This window comes from Hippocampus comes, unplaced genomic scaffold (genome assembly GCF_001891065.2).
Source record: "Hippocampus comes isolate QL1 unplaced genomic scaffold, H_comes_QL1_v1.1 scaffold405, whole genome shotgun sequence".
Classification (NCBI taxonomy): domain Eukaryota; kingdom Metazoa; phylum Chordata; class Actinopteri; order Syngnathiformes; family Syngnathidae; genus Hippocampus; species Hippocampus comes.
This window is the reverse complement of record NW_017805864.1, coordinates 96,948-113,624: the sequence shown is the minus strand read 5'-3', so window position 1 is coordinate 113,624 and position 16,677 is coordinate 96,948. Positions and strand designations below refer to the sequence as shown.

At 41.2% G+C, this 16,677-nt stretch overlaps 1 protein-coding gene across 5 annotated transcripts in view; it reads right to left on the bottom strand.

The window, feature by feature from the left end:
• The window catches only part of c9orf72 (C9orf72-SMCR8 complex subunit), a 22,033-nt gene extending 9,956 nt beyond the window's left edge, over nt 1–12,077 (bottom strand). The window contains exons 1-6 of one of the 5 annotated variants that reach the window (XM_019888569.1): nt 11,921–12,077; nt 11,772–11,798; nt 9,918–10,404; nt 8,110–8,205; nt 3,847–3,911; nt 2,939–3,011 (exon numbers count right to left, since the gene is read on the bottom strand). In XM_019888569.1, the coding sequence (XP_019744128.1) occupies nt 2,939–3,011; nt 3,847–3,911; nt 8,110–8,205; nt 9,918–10,364 (681 nt within the window). In that variant the 5' untranslated portion in view covers nt 10,365–10,404; nt 11,772–11,798; nt 11,921–12,077. Of the gene's footprint in view, nt 1–2,938; nt 3,012–3,846; nt 3,912–4,503; nt 4,600–6,311; nt 6,828–8,109; nt 8,206–9,917; nt 10,405–11,771 lie in introns of those variants that run through there. The other 4 variants (XM_019888568.1, XM_019888567.1, XM_019888571.1 and 1 more) reach the window with 4 other exon arrangements.
• Between the last annotated feature and the right edge of the window lie 4,600 nt (nt 12,078–16,677).

Below are 16,677 nucleotides of genomic sequence, written 5' to 3'. Positions count from 1 at the left end.
TCAAAACAAAAACAATAACAAAAAAAAAAAAAAAACTACGGCAGGCCTGAGGATTTCATGGTAACGATCGTTACCGGTAGCGTGTCGTTTCCGTGGCGTCATTTTGACGGTACCGAAAAATCGTTTAACCGTAAAAATCACCACACACGAGTTGACTGTACGCGATCAAGTCTCTCCTGTGTAATCAACGCGATTTCACTGTGTCTGTATGGGTGTTTGTGGTGTGGTGTGTGAGTGTGTTTCTTTGAATTTACTTTCGTTTTGTTTTGTTTTTCAGTGTTGCGGGCGACGGAACAGATAACATTATGTGCACATGCGGGTTGCTATTTTCGTCCGCAAACTGAGGAATCCCGCGGATGAAACTTTGAGATGGCGGCGAAAAAAACTCACAAAGGTCTAATTACGACATTTAAGAAATGGGAATGCCAGTCTGATTTTTCGTATGAATCATCCATAGGGCGTATCACTAAACTCACCTGTGACATATGCACAGAACACGAGAGCGAGACACGACGAGAGGATTACGAGGCAAGTTGGTCATTAGATCTATAGGCTAATCGCTATGAACAATATGATGAAACAGTCTTGGTTATTGTATAATTTACTGGTTGTAGCATGGTAACTTTAGGAATAAAACATTCGTTACAACGTGTAGTAATGCTAATGTTAACTGTTGGTATAACTAATGATGACATGTGGTAGATTCTTTGTCAAATTGAAAGTAGATGACACATGCATCGTCTTGGGAAGAGGATGTCAAACCACATGAATACTTACCTGTATTAATGATTACAAGTAAATTAATCTTTGCAGTGTGAGATTGGAAAAAATACTCAGATTTTGTGGTATGCCGTATTCATGATGCCATATGTGTACACCATATTTTGATCCATTTATTTTTTTTAATGAACCTGGAGTACACAGCTGCTGATGTAATGTTCATTGGTCATGGATAGTTTTCAAACATTTACCCTTGAAAGAAACATTATACTTTTGAGTTTCAGAATTCTTGAATATGAATATCAGTCAAAATAAAAAAATGGGTTCCCATGATGAATGTTTACGGAACCCAAAAATTAGTTACCATGGTTTCCCATTGGGTAATCCGACGGAACCGAAAAACGAAAAACGGCTTCCGTGAATTTCCGAAATCCTCAGGCCTGCTACTGAATTATTTACATTTTTGCAGCATTTGTTTATAATTGTATGTATATGTTGTTGTTTGTGTTATTATCATATGCAATTGAATAAGTAGACCATTTCAGAATTCGAAATTTGGGACTCTCTAAATGCATAATGGGACTCATACTTTTCTGATCAGCGAGTCCCTGGGACTCGCTGGAGGTAAACTGTAAAATTATCACTGGCTCCATCTAGTGCATTGGTGTCAAACATATGGCCCGCGGTCCGGAACCGGCCCGCAAGGAGGTTTGATCAGGCCCGCAGGATAATTTAAAAGTGGAAAAAAATGCATAAAAGACACGGAATGAATATTTTAATAAGGTGCAATTCATGGAATACCTGCTAGGGGGACACACTGTTTTGATCAGAGGAAAAGACAACATTGTTTTGATCAGAGAAGAAGACAACAGCAGCCTCAGTCTGTCACTGAGACTGACCCAACACAGCAGACGCTATCAATGACATGTGATTACTTTATTCTTTACATATATTATAGCACTCTCCTTAGTTTTTAAGGTGTAGGCAGGGATTACATTTAGATTTTATATGCTCGTGTAAATGGTTTAAAAATTCCTTTCTTTATAAATCTTGTTTAATCTTAAAAGTGCATCACTATATTTTTCAATACAGTACCAATTATTTGTTAAAGTTTTGTGCCTTTGTACAGTCAGTGGGATCAGTTGCAATGCATATATGTGAATGATAAAAGTAAATTACACATTTGTCTAAGGAAATCCAAGGAGCTTCATGAAATGTTTTGTAAAAGATATGTTCATTAAATTTCAACATTTTCCTAGTGGTCTTGTGCTTCTTTAGACCAAAACAAAGGAAAGACATATTATTTTGGTTATTTATAGCAGAGTATGGTGTAATTTTTAATGGTCCGGCCCACTTGACATCTACCGAGGCCGTATGTGGCCCACAATGTGAAATGAGTTTGACACCCCTGATCTAGTGGATGCATAGCGCAACCGCAGCCACTATTGTTGCTTCTATTCTATGTGCCTTATAAAGCAGTGCGCCCGATATATGAAAACAATTTTTATAATAGGCCATTCATTTTAAGGTGTGCCTTATAACAGGGGTCCCCAACCGCCGGTCCGCGGACCGGTACCGGTCCGCAGGGCATTTGGTACCGGGCCGCACAGAAAGAACTTGCCTTATTTCATCAAGCTCGGGGCTGTGGTGAGTCGTCATTTTCATGCACTTTGAATTTGCGTTGTATCGTATTTTGAAGGCATTAAACATTACCAGAGTGATAAGAGTGTTGCGACCAGATTAGACGCTCCTTGTGTTTATTATTATATTTCGAAAACACCACAGTTTTCATGCAGCTCATACCATATTATTTTGTTGTATTAATCCGCCACACCTTAAATGCCGGTCCCTGAAAATATTGTCTGACTTAAACCGGTCCGTGGGGCAAAAAAGGTTGGGGACCCCTGCCTTATAATCCAAAATATAGTCCAAAAACAGAAAATACAGTAGTTTGAGGGGTGTGCAGACTTATGAAACCAGGTTATTGTACTATTTCATTTTCTCCTTGAAAAAATTTACATTTGGTTTAATGGAGATCTATAGGTTGTAGCTCACATTAAAGTTGGAAATAGTATTGACACTAGTAATCTTGGTCTTATTTTTTTAACCATAAAAACATGGCATTTTAACAGGGGTGTGCAGACTTTTTAGATTAACTGGAAATAAAAAATGTATGCATGAGTCTCTGTGTGTCTACGTACTCTTCTGCTGAATTTACCTTGTTTACTTTCTCTGGGTTGCTTCCAACCACGATTGAACAACCACAAGTCTGGAGATGAGAGCTGATGGCCCTGAACCACAGAAACAAGAAGTGCAAATTACAAACAGTCAGGACCATAACAAGCCATTTGCTTGATGTTATCTTATTCAAATGTGTCATTGACAACAATGAGCTGTGCTCTGAAAACCTTAATAAATAAGGCAAATGTGTTTGTAACAAGCGTAAATGCAGTGGCTGGCTACACCAAAAATTTCAAAGAGATATATTTAGGGTTTTTTTCAGTAATACTGTATAATTGTTTATCTTCCACGAACACTTCCAATTCCATCACTTGAAATGTCATTTCACACTCACAAGTGTTTCATGGTCAGTGTTGGGAATAATGGCGCTATCAGTCCATCCATCCAGTTTCCAATCTGCTTATCTTCACAAGGGTCGCGGGGGTGCTGGAGCCCATCACAGCCGTCTTAGGGTAGTAGGCGGGTGACACCCTGAACCGGTTGCCAGCCAATCGCAGGGCACACAGAGACGAACAACCATCCACCCTCACACTCAAACCTCGGGACAATTTAGAGTGTTCGATCAGCCTGCCATACATGTTTTTAGAATGTGGGAGGAAACCGGAGTATCCGGAGAAAACCCACGCAAGGCCGGGGAGAACATGCAAACTCCACACAGGGAGGCCGGAGCTGGAATTGAACCCGCTACCTCTGCACTGTGAGGTCGACACCAGTGGCCCACCGGGCCGCCCAATGGCACTACTATCGTTTGAATAATGAAGTACCGGGTAACAGCAATTAAGCCTTGGTCTTTGGCGGGAGGAAATTAGCTATGTTCAGCAGCTCTCTTCATTGGAGGACTGATGGGTATTAATCTGGCATCATTTCCGGGACTCGAGCGCTTACTTGTGGAGGAAATCCTCGTGGCAGCTGTCTCCGATGTCATCATCATTTAACATGGTGTCTTTTATCTAGTCGGATGGAGGAAAACAAATCAAACTGTTATAAAAAAGGTTGAAGTGGTCAAGCGTGCGAATTAGGGTAAAACAAATGTACAGGATCAGCACCTCAGACTCTCCAATTTAGATTAGTACAGACATTTTGAATCAAATCATCAGAAATGTCACAGGCGGGGTTTGCTTGTGTTTTCACATTGCTATTTTGACTTAATGTCTCAGATTGTTACATTATGAACATCCACCAGGGATTTAAAAATTAACTACATCTCTAAACTCCATGGGAAGCTCTTGCTAAAAAAAACGAAACCAAAATGTTCTATTTTATTTTATACTTGGCACGCTAGAATGTTTTTTCTTTCCCAAAAATGTTCTCTATCCTACTGGGTAATACCTGATGAGTAATTGTGTACCAATTACGGTGTAAGGAGCATATTTGGGTATTCATTTGAGAAATGCGTCATAAAATCAAATGTTGGACAAATATTTTTCGAATGTGGGAGGAGGGAGAGGTAGGCATCAACAAAATTGATTTCAAGGTAATCTTACAGATCAGTGCTTGTCTGCATTTTTTTTTTTTGCCCATGATATTGACATGGTTACTCACATTGATGTCTTCAGGTACACTGTGTGTTTTCATAGAAGCAAGCAGCTCCATAATCGGAACAATCTCCAAGCTCAGCACTGCGATGATATTGTAGCCCTAAAAGAAGGCAAATTGTTAACTTTGGTTTTCACATCAGTCTCGGGCAGATTGACTACAATGTTTCTATTTCTACTGTTAAATGGACCAGTCATGATTGTATTTGTTGTTTAGATTTGCATTTGGTTTTGTTTCATGTTGTGTTTTATGTTCTGGTGGTTCATGTCTTGTCCTCTTTGTTAGTTCTTTCCACCCGTGGTTGTCAACCCAGTTCCCTTGTTTCCTCCCTCACGTTCCAGGTGTTCCTCATTGGCTTGTCAATGTGTTTGTATGAGATTCCCTGCCTCCTTTCGGTCTTTGTTGGATCATTTGCTTTGGGTTGTAGTCGCTGTCGGTTGTCATGTCCTAGTCAATTTAGTCTGAGTGTTCATTTCTTCTGCTCAAATGTTGTTTTATGGGTAATTCCAAAGTGCCTTGTCTTCCTTTTATGCTTTTTGTAATTAAATACATTTTGGAGAGCACACCTGCCTTGCGTCACTGCTTCCCTGCCCTTGGGTCCTCAACTAAACTCATCCTTGACAGGACCAACTAAATCGTTTTTCATTAATATGCAAATAAAGATGCTGGTATGGTATTTTTAATAAGAAAGATTGTTGCAAGATGCTTTCTGATTTTGTAAATGTAAATCACGTTCGCGCCTTTAGGACAAAATACAGAAACATGTGCAAGGTAGGTACTTATGATGTAGCGCTGATTCAATTAGGGTTGTTCAGTCAAGGTCAGTCCTTCTTCGAATGCAGCATCAGTCACACGATGTTTGCCATGACCATTCTTTTTCTGCTTCCATTTCTTCTTTCCCTTGAAGGTTGGCCAGTCATTTTGGTGCACTACTGCCATATTCTTTAGCCTGCTATAAAGAAGGTAGCTAATGACGGTAATGCATGTCTTCTTCTCTTCCACTTTCTTTTGGCAATTAGCGAATACTTTTGGTGCATTCCCACCAGTGGAAAGACGGTGGTGGCAATCCGGAGAAAGTCAATACAATAAAGCAGGGGTGTCAAACCCATTTTCATCACAGGCCACATTTTTTACCGTTTCCCTTGGCGCGCCGTTATGTCTGAAACCATATCAATAAATTTGAATGTTGAAAATAAAAGTTTGAATTTATGCTGAAGGAAAAGAAATCGACGATGTTAATTATTAATTTAGTTGACTGAAATTGCTCTGTATTCGTCGACTAAAACTAAAATACAAACAGAAAACTAAATTTTGGCATAAACTTTAATAAAATTTAGTCTCAAGACTATAACTAAAACTAGATTAAAATTTCTTGTCAAAATTAACAATGGTTGCGCCATGACTGTTTTGTTTTTGGATTCCCACCACGCTTTTTCGCCGCCTCATCACCTCGCGTTCTGATTACTTGCACATCACCGTCCACCGGCTGCATACTCGTTTGTCTTCGGGGCACACCACACACGGTGCGAAGTCGGTTCCAAAACAATCCAATATGATGAATATCCCCTATTTGAGGTTGGACGTCCTCCTGAGCACTCGATATCAGTCGAAGCACAAGACACACGGCAGGATGATCTATTAAGATTATCTTGGAGCTATTACAACAATCGGGAAAGGAGATTCTGATCTGAAATCGGGCTGATTATCCTGCCGTGTGAACCGGGCTTAAGACATATTATCAAACAGAGCAATGTTAAAAGACTCAAACTGTCTGCAGTGAATAACCAAGTGATCATTTGAAGTGTCAAAGGTACCTTTTGCATCCAAATACGTCCCTTGCGGATAGCATGCTTTAACCTCTCCACGCAGATGGTGTGCAAAGGCAGGTAGAAGGCCAGCTCCGTCTGCGGTAGAATAATGGACAAGGCGCAGGTGTTCTTGTCCCCCTTGAGCTCACCATCGAAGATGAGTGACACGATGATGACGCCCTTCTCTGCCAGGACAAAAAACTTCACGTCCACTGCGCCACACTCTGCACTGCGTAGAATCTCTCCATTTAATGTGTGATTGGCCAAGAAGGTCACATCTCCATCGCCAAGCAACATGACATGATCGCCCTTTGGTGCCCAGATATGATGGACACGAGGACCGAGGATATTGTCCCAGTAAGCAAAGGTGGCAGCCAGGAGTGGGCATTCTCCCTCTATTGCGACTTCAGACTTTGCCACAGCAGGTGACTGGGGTGGACAGCCAGACGACATTTAAGTTATAAAGGTGACAATCTTCGGAAAGATTGTCAGTCTGAAATACAGAAAACAACAAAAAGTTCAATACTACAAATAACATAAAAACAAACAGTTGTTCATGGTGGTGTTGGTGGTGCTGATGTGTGATTTTAGTTCGAGCACTATAATTTGCTTGACAAAATGTTCACTTCAACTGTTCCACTTAACAATGATGGAATGAGAAAAATGCTTCTCGGTTCTAAATTGTCCCTCGCTCTGATTGTGAGCCCGAATGGTTGTTCGTCTGTGTGTGCAACAGTGGCGGATGCTGGTCTGTCAAGGAGGGGAAGCTCAATTTCCGGCTACATCACAAAATGTGTCCGTTTATTTATACGTGAATTCTACTCTCCGTTCCTTTTCAAGAAAATGATCTGTGACCCTGTCATACCAACAAGGCGTCTTTTCCAGGGTCTTAACTGGGGTGATTTAAGTAAGTCTGCGAACACAAGCAACTACAATAAAACACACCAGAAATAAAAGATGAATCTGTCGCTAGTCGTTTTTAACAATTAGAGTGTCGCTAAGATGATTAGAAGAAGTCTCCAGTTCAACTCAGAACAGAATGAGAATTGAAAAATGCTCCCACGGATGCCGACACCAAAAGATCGGTGATTGGCTCATTTCACTGTCAATCTAAAAGAGATTCAGCCTCAGATCATCCAATCATCATGCAGAAAAGCTGAGCGTCCGGGTCAGTCCATAAACGCCCACTGTCCATAGACTCCCAGAGACGCTGAGCGTCCGATGGGCGGGACAAAACCAGCATTTATCCAGTGACTCATCTCGTTTCAATGCATTGGGACAACCTACACAACTCTCCAGACGCCCAGCATCCACGCTGTAGACGCTCAGCGTCCACACAGTTTAAAGCACAGTGAAGCTGCGGGAATGAATGAGAAGAGAGTTGCGTCGTAACCAGTAGTAAGAAGCTGTGATTCAGAACAGAAGTTGAGCGCCTTGTAGCGCATATTTAGTCAATGACATGTACACACAATTGTATGTACACACACATATTTGATCACTTATTTTTTGACAATTCAGGGGAAGCTGAGCTTCCCTTGCAGTCTGAGAGCAATCGCCTCTGGTGTGCAACCACTTCAGGGACTGGGTAATACCTGATGAGTAATTGTGTACCAATTACGGTGTAAGGAGCATATTTGGGTATTCATTTGAGAAATGCGTCATAAAATCAAATGTTGGACAAATATTTTTCGAATGTGGGAGGAGGGAGAGGTAGGCATCAACAAAATTGATTTCAAGGTAATCTTACAGATCAGTGCTTGTCTGCATTTTTTTTTTTGCCCATGATATTGACATGGTTACTCACATTGATGTCTTCAGGTACACTGTGTGTTTTCATAGAAGCAAGCAGCTCCATAATCGGAACAATCTCCAAGCTCAGCACTGCGATGATATTGTAGCCCTAAAAGAAGGCAAATTGTTAACTTTGGTTTTCACATCAGTCTCGGGCAGATTGACTACAATGTTTCTATTTCTACTGTTAAATGGACCAGTCATGATTGTATTTGTTGTTTAGATTTGCATTTGGTTTTGTTTCATGTTGTGTTTTATGTTCTGGTGGTTCATGTCTTGTCCTCTTTGTTAGTTCTTTCCACCCGTGGTTGTCAACCCAGTTCCCTTGTTTCCTCCCTCACGTTCCAGGTGTTCCTCATTGGCTTGTCAATGTGTTTGTATGAGATTCCCTGCCTCCTTTCGGTCTTTGTTGGATCATTTGCTTTGGGTTGTAGTCGCTGTCGGTTGTCATGTCCTAGTCAATTTAGTCTGAGTGTTCATTTCTTCTGCTCAAATGTTGTTTTATGGGTAATTCCAAAGTGCCTTGTCTTCCTTTTATGCTTTTTGTAATTAAATACATTTTGGAGAGCACACCTGCCTTGCGTCACTGCTTCCCTGCCCTTGGGTCCTCAACTAAACTCATCCTTGACAGGACCAACTAAATCGTTTTTCATTAATATGCAAATAAAGATGCTGGTATGGTATTTTTAATAAGAAAGATTGTTGCAAGATGCTTTCTGATTTTGTAAATGTAAATCACGTTCGCGCCTTTAGGACAAAATACAGAAACATGTGCAAGGTAGGTACTTATGATGTAGCGCTGATTCAATTAGGGTTGTTCAGTCAAGGTCAGTCCTTCTTCGAATGCAGCATCAGTCACACGATGTTTGCCATGACCATTCTTTTTCTGCTTCCATTTCTTCTTTCCCTTGAAGGTTGGCCAGTCATTTTGGTGCACTACTGCCATATTCTTTAGCCTGCTATAAAGAAGGTAGCTAATGACGGTAATGCATGTCTTCTTCTCTTCCACTTTCTTTTGGCAATTAGCGAATACTTTTGGTGCATTCCCACCAGTGGAAAGACGGTGGTGGCAATCCGGAGAAAGTCAATACAATAAAGCAGGGGTGTCAAACCCATTTTCATCACAGGCCACATTTTTTACCGTTTCCCTTGGCGCGCCGTTATGTCTGAAACCATATCAATAAATTTGAATGTTGAAAATAAAAGTTTGAATTTATGCTGAAGGAAAAGAAATCGACGATGTTAATTATTAATTTAGTTGACTGAAATTGCTCTGTATTCGTCGACTAAAACTAAAATACAAACAGAAAACTAAATTTTGGCATAAACTTTAATAAAATTTAGTCTCAAGACTATAACTAAAACTAGATTAAAATTTCTTGTCAAAATTAACAATGGTTGCGCCATGACTGTTTTGTTTTTGGATTCCCACCACGCTTTTTCGCCGCCTCATCACCTCGCGTTCTGATTACTTGCACATCACCGTCCACCGGCTGCATACTCGTTTGTCTTCGGGGCACACCACACACGGTGCGAAGTCGGTTCCAAAACAATCCAATATGATGAATATCCCCTATTTGAGGTTGGACGTCCTCCTGAGCACTCGATATCAGTCGAAGCACAAGACACACGGCAGGATGATCTATTAAGATTATCTTGGAGCTATTACAACAATCGGGAAAGGAGATTCTGATCTGAAATCGGGCTGATTATCCTGCCGTGTGAACCGGGCTTAAGACATATTATCAAACAGAGCAATGTTAAAAGACTCAAACTGTCTGCAGTGAATAACCAAGTGATCATTTGAAGTGTCAAAGGTACCTTTTGCATCCAAATACGTCCCTTGCGGATAGCATGCTTTAACCTCTCCACGCAGATGGTGTGCAAAGGCAGGTAGAAGGCCAGCTCCGTCTGCGGTAGAATAATGGACAAGGCGCAGGTGTTCTTGTCCCCCTTGAGCTCACCATCGAAGATGAGTGACACGATGATGACGCCCTTCTCTGCCAGGACAAAAAACTTCACGTCCACTGCGCCACACTCTGCACTGCGTAGAATCTCTCCATTTAATGTGTGATTGGCCAAGAAGGTCACATCTCCATCGCCAAGCAACATGACATGATCGCCCTTTGGTGCCCAGATATGATGGACACGAGGACCGAGGATATTGTCCCAGTAAGCAAAGGTGGCAGCCAGGAGTGGGCATTCTCCCTCTATTGCGACTTCAGACTTTGCCACAGCAGGTGACTGGGGTGGACAGCCAGACGACATTTAAGTTATAAAGGTGACAATCTTCGGAAAGATTGTCAGTCTGAAATACAGAAAACAACAAAAAGTTCAATACTACAAATAACATAAAAACAAACAGTTGTTCATGGTGGTGTTGGTGGTGCTGATGTGTGATTTTAGTTCGAGCACTATAATTTGCTTGACAAAATGTTCACTTCAACTGTTCCACTTAACAATGATGGAATGAGAAAAATGCTTCTCGGTTCTAAATTGTCCCTCGCTCTGATTGTGAGCCCGAATGGTTGTTCGTCTGTGTGTGCAACAGTGGCGGATGCTGGTCTGTCAAGGAGGGGAAGCTCAATTTCCGGCTACATCACAAAATGTGTCCGTTTATTTATACGTGAATTCTACTCTCCGTTCCTTTTCAAGAAAATGATCTGTGACCCTGTCATACCAACAAGGCGTCTTTTCCAGGGTCTTAACTGGGGTGATTTAAGTAAGTCTGCGAACACAAGCAACTACAATAAAACACACCAGAAATAAAAGATGAATCTGTCGCTAGTCGTTTTTAACAATTAGAGTGTCGCTAAGATGATTAGAAGAAGTCTCCAGTTCAACTCAGAACAGAATGAGAATTGAAAAATGCTCCCACGGATGCCGACACCAAAAGATCGGTGATTGGCTCATTTCACTGTCAATCTAAAAGAGATTCAGCCTCAGATCATCCAATCATCATGCAGAAAAGCTGAGCGTCCGGGTCAGTCCATAAACGCCCACTGTCCATAGACTCCCAGAGACGCTGAGCGTCCGATGGGCGGGACAAAACCAGCATTTATCCAGTGACTCATCTCGTTTCAATGCATTGGGACAACCTACACAACTCTCCAGACGCCCAGCATCCACGCTGTAGACGCTCAGCGTCCACACAGTTTAAAGCACAGTGAAGCTGCGGGAATGAATGAGAAGAGAGTTGCGTCGTAACCAGTAGTAAGAAGCTGTGATTCAGAACAGAAGTTGAGCGCCTTGTAGCGCATATTTAGTCAATGACATGTACACACAATTGTATGTACACACACATATTTGATCACTTATTTTTTGACAATTCAGGGGAAGCTGAGCTTCCCTTGCAGTCTGAGAGCAATCGCCTCTGGTGTGCAACCACTTCAGGGTGGTGCCCGAAGACAGCTGGGATAGGCTCCAGCACGCCCACGACCCTCGTGAGGATAACCTGATTAGAGGATGGATGGATGGATACTTTATAGCTTTTAGACGAGAGGTTAAATGAAGGCCGAATTTACCAGCAACTCCGTACGGTTCCATATCAATTTTGTCGGAATCTTAACTTTTCACTACATCACAACAATTACCTCTCAGAAGAGTAGGCTTCTTCTATATAAGATCAGCCTGCAAATATTGTAACCAAGCAATATAAAGAATCACCTACTGTATCTCAATTATGTGCCGATTGTTATGTCACTAGAAACGTAGAAAGATTAATATATAAAAGCCCAATCACTCGTTTACCACCATCTAATTTAACCGTGCTAACATGATAACTTGGGTCCACAGCATAGTTTTGAAGCCCGGTCGTAGCTTACCACTTCAGTCGTTTTGATCACGATCCTGCGGTTGTAGTGAAGTAGTGTAAGTTTATTGTTTCGCGGCAATCGCTGTGCGATTCTCTTTTAGTCAATGGAAGGTTGTAGCCAGTTGTAGTGTTGTTGTCGTCTTGACACTTCCTGCTACGTACGTGGGATGTCATTTGAAAGCGGGCACAGGCGCCCTCTAGTGGAGGACCGTGGGACGTTCAATGGGTCGAGTGATGGGCAGTGGACACTTGGAAGATTTCCATCCAACCGCTTCACACAAAGGTTCCACTCGTGCACACAAAACCGCCCTGGCGGTCATTCGAACTATGTGGGGTTGTTTTTTGTTTCAGTTTTAAAACAGTGTCCGCTTTAAAAAAAAAAAAAATGGAATCAAAACAACAAAATTAGGTCTTCTGGGATTCATTTATGTAATTTGTTTTGGATTAATTTGTGATGAATGTTATGGTACGAAATGAACAAACGACAAGCTATATTTATGTTCACATTAGTGTTTAACAAAAAAATCGTGACGTTGATTGTGTATTTATTTAAAACAACAGCAACAGCAATTTTATCTTCTTATATTGGCTTGGCTATGTGGAACTTAAGTCTTACTGAAAGGGGAATGTCATTTATTTGTTAAATTTAAGTTTGACTAATTGACTACACTCATAATTTGGGGTTCTTTAAGGTGACCTGTTTGTCACCTGAGAAGAAAGAGAAAAACAAAACAATTGGAGAACAACAAAACTTGGAATGGGAATTTGGAACACAGTTGTTCACAAAGAGGCGAATCTTGCCCCGTCTTTGCTTGTGAATGACTCAGCAATTCAGGTTGGCTTTTTTTTTTTTACAACTGGGAACATGGCATTCACCTGTTCCCAGTTAGCCTGTTCACTTGTGGGTTGTTCGTATTTGATGAGGATTCCTCTATTTTCTCAGTATTTTTTGCCACCTGTCCCAATTTTTTAATGTGTCGCATCCATAAAATTAAAATGAAGTTAATGATTATTTGGGGCAAAACACACACACACACACACACACACACACACACACACACACTTTACATATGTGGGTAATTTTTAGAATGTAACTCCCACGATAAATGAGGGACCACTGTACTCAGATGGATCTCATATTTTTTCGCTATTTTAAAATGACAATGACAGAGAAAAGCAAATTTAAAATCCAGAACTATACTTCATTCAGATGGGAAAATTTCCATTTGTACATCAAACGTGAAAAGTGAACTTGTGATTTTTACCCGGTGAAATTTTGACATTGCTCATTCCAAATGCGAAGATGGCAGCATGGTGCAAAAATTGGAATCTCCATCGGAACACGATATTCTCCCCAAGGTTGTGTGGGATTGACTGGCATCCAGTTCAGGGTGTGCCCAATTTGCCTCAAGTAAGCTGGACAGTTCCAGTTACCCATGACCCTCATGAGGACAAGCGAGATAGAAAAGGGATGCATAGATTAATACAAAATGTTGAAGTGGATGAAGGAGCAGTGTTGTGTTCCCAAGATTGAGTTACCTCTGTATTCGCGTTTTTGCTCAGGGGGAATGTGATTGAGTCAAGCGACAGCACAGGCTTTCTTTTCGCCTGACATGAGACAGACAGGAGCCTGCTTCTGCTCAGCAGTTTGATGCCCACAGCCATCATCCATTACAAGTGTTTTAACATCGCTTCATTCCCCACTCGACTACATGGCCATGACAATTGGGGCAAGATGCTTTCAGCAGCCTCCGGGGCCTCCGCACTCTCATCCAGTCCATCCTTCAAGACCACTCTCTTCAAATTTCCTTCTTAAAAGTGCATTTTCTGTCTACTATCCAGAACTGTAGTCTCAACCCAGCATTAATTAAGTCGGACTATAAAAATGAAAATGACTCATATCTTATCACAAAGGTCCAAATTCTATTATGGTAATGACTGGATTTTTGCAGAGGTTTATTCCCGTTACTTTCCATGAGCAAAGCATACTGGGCAATAATGAGGCAACATTTCAACAAGGCACAATTTTAATGTCAGTGAAAGAGGAAACTCAAAGTTTTTTTCTTTTATCCAGCCCATTCCGTTTGTTACAGTAGACTGAGGAAAACAAACAACTCTATTAAATTGTGTTATAATAAAAGCCTCTTCACAGTATCTTTCAATAAAAAAAAAAAACTATGCAGAAATGGAAAATATCCATATATTGATCGGAACAGTCCATAGATAACTGGAAATTATCAATTCAAAAGATATTTTTTTTAAATTACCATGAAACTTTAAATGTGCACGATGCACTTAGCTCATCCTAAATCACAATTGTGATCCTGACTTCAAATCATGCATTTACATGACTACAAATCATGCGGTTGGCCAGACAAGTAAGAACTCAACCACTGAAGTGTGTGTGTGTGTGTGTGTGTGTGTGTGTGTGTGTGTGTGCGCGCGTGCGTGCGTGTGTGTGTGTGAGAGAGAGCTGCTAGTGTTGCGGAGAATGTTCAAGATGAGGGTGTGAGAGATGGTATTAAAAGCTGCAGTCAGATCGAGGAGGATAATGGTGTTGAGTAGGCCAGTCAGCTGCCAGGAGGTCGTTCGTTATCTTGATGAGTGCTATTTCTGTCCTGTGGAGGGGGTGGAAACCAGACTGAATTTGTTTGCAAAGATTATTTCAGGTAAGGTGGGAGTGGAGCTGGGAAGCGAGAGTCTTTTGCACGATTTTTGAAAGAAACGTGAGGATGAAGATGGTTGAAGGTTGTTGAAATTACTAGGATTTGAACCATTTTTTTCTGTGTTGGGGTTTATGGCTGCTCTTTTGAATGTTGTAGGAACAATACAGCAGTGGAGAGAGATGAGTGAGTGATTGTTAATGACGCGAGGCAGGCTTTAACCAGAACAATAACAAGGTGGTAAAGTTGGCAAGTAGAGTGCTTGAAGCGACATTCATGACAGAAGGCAGAATAAAACTTGAAAGTGGGTGAAGGGTAAGAAGTGAAAATGGAGTGTAGCGTCGGTTGAAAAGCTTTACTGGTGGGAGGAAGTTTCCTTTTAATTCCTTTAGGTGCCGTACAAACCTCTTCACCGCAAGAAAAATTAGACACGCATGACGCCATCAGTCACGCTTATCTAAACACATGTAAAGATTAATTAAATATATTATCACAAACATAAATCTATATACTGTACAGATAAACTAAGCTATTAACCTTGTTGCCACTTTCAACCGCACTAAGTATCTTTAAACTGCTCATTTGTCGTCTGCGAATCGGTTGAACCTCATTTGAACCGTCTCGATATTCACTATCAAATAACCGTCTAATCAGCCGTTATCATTTTCCGTATTCCTTCAAAATAAGACTTCCGTAACAGGAAGTTAACAGGAAAGGTCCGATATTGCAGGCAATTTGCGAAATAAACCATAGTCCTTTACATGGACTAAGATAGGAGTAGGAAGGAAGCCCGTTCATCTGTTTGATTTTTTTAATTGAAAAATGACATAAGGGAAATTGATGAGTACAAGTCTAAGTAATGCTGCAAGTCTATTGCGGAAAAGATGGAGATTGGTAATGTAGTTGTCATAATATTCCCGTTTGTTTTTTTTCAGTCTCCTGCAGGTGTGGTTGGCGTTCCCTCATGAGCCGCACCCGAAGTTTTTCAGCCTTGTTATCCTGCTGCCTTTAAAAGCCATGCGACAGTAATAACTGGCTGTTGGATTATTTCAACCTTGCTCACGACTCTCGTCTCAGAGTGCCTGAAGACATTTCCAAGACATTCATGGTTTCTTGCCTCATAGCTTCTCACCACGGTTTTGGGTTAAGTATTTCGTTGTTGTTATACCTTGATTAAGTATTCTCGTGCATTGATTGTACTTGTCTTTTTGTAACAAGCTACAGTTTTTAAGTTGTTTTTTATCCTTGCCTTTTGTACGCGTTTTTGATTTGTCTCACTTTTTACTCCTTACCAGGGTCTTTTGTTTTACTTTGTCGGTCTTGTGTTTTTTGTATATATATATATATATATATATATATATATATTTTTTTTTTTTTTTTTTTTGCAGTGATGACGAGATGAAGCCCCAGGAAGCTTTGCTCCATTTTAGCCATTTGGATCCAGTAAGGGTTTATTTCTTGATGCTTCATGTGCACCACCCGCTGGCCATGTGTATGATTACATGCAGCTGTAGTTTATCCACCCAATGCATGAAGCACTGAGGGGCAAACCTGTCAAATATAGTGCTGGAACATGAAGCATTTCGCCGAGTGGTCATGTGGTGCAACAGCCAGCGAGACTTCGAACGTCATCATTTTCAGCTCCTCCCCTAAATGAAGCAAGGAGTATCTTGCCGCAAGCAGCAGTGGCGGTTCTAGATCAATTTCACTGAGGGGGCCGGGCTGGGGCCAGGGGTTTTGATGGAGGGGCACATTCAACCCAGGGCTAAAAAGACAGATTCGAAATCTGATTTGACTTTTTATTTCATCAAACTTTGAAAGCATTGTAGTCATAACATTTCAGTGATGAGAAAAAAAAAACAGTATTAGGAGGGCGAAAATGTCTGCAAGCGTAACAATACGCCGAGTCCATCTGTTGAGAATATTCAAGCCAGGGGTGGATATGGTACCAGCCTGCTTTGAAGCTCCTTTTCCTGTCCCCCATCAGGGTCCTGGGAAACTGTTTTAGGTCTGGCTGCATTGGTGGGTCCTCTTTACATCTTCTGATGTCTGTGGACAAAGACAAACCAAATAAATGTAAACACAAGTTCTGCATGGACACAGC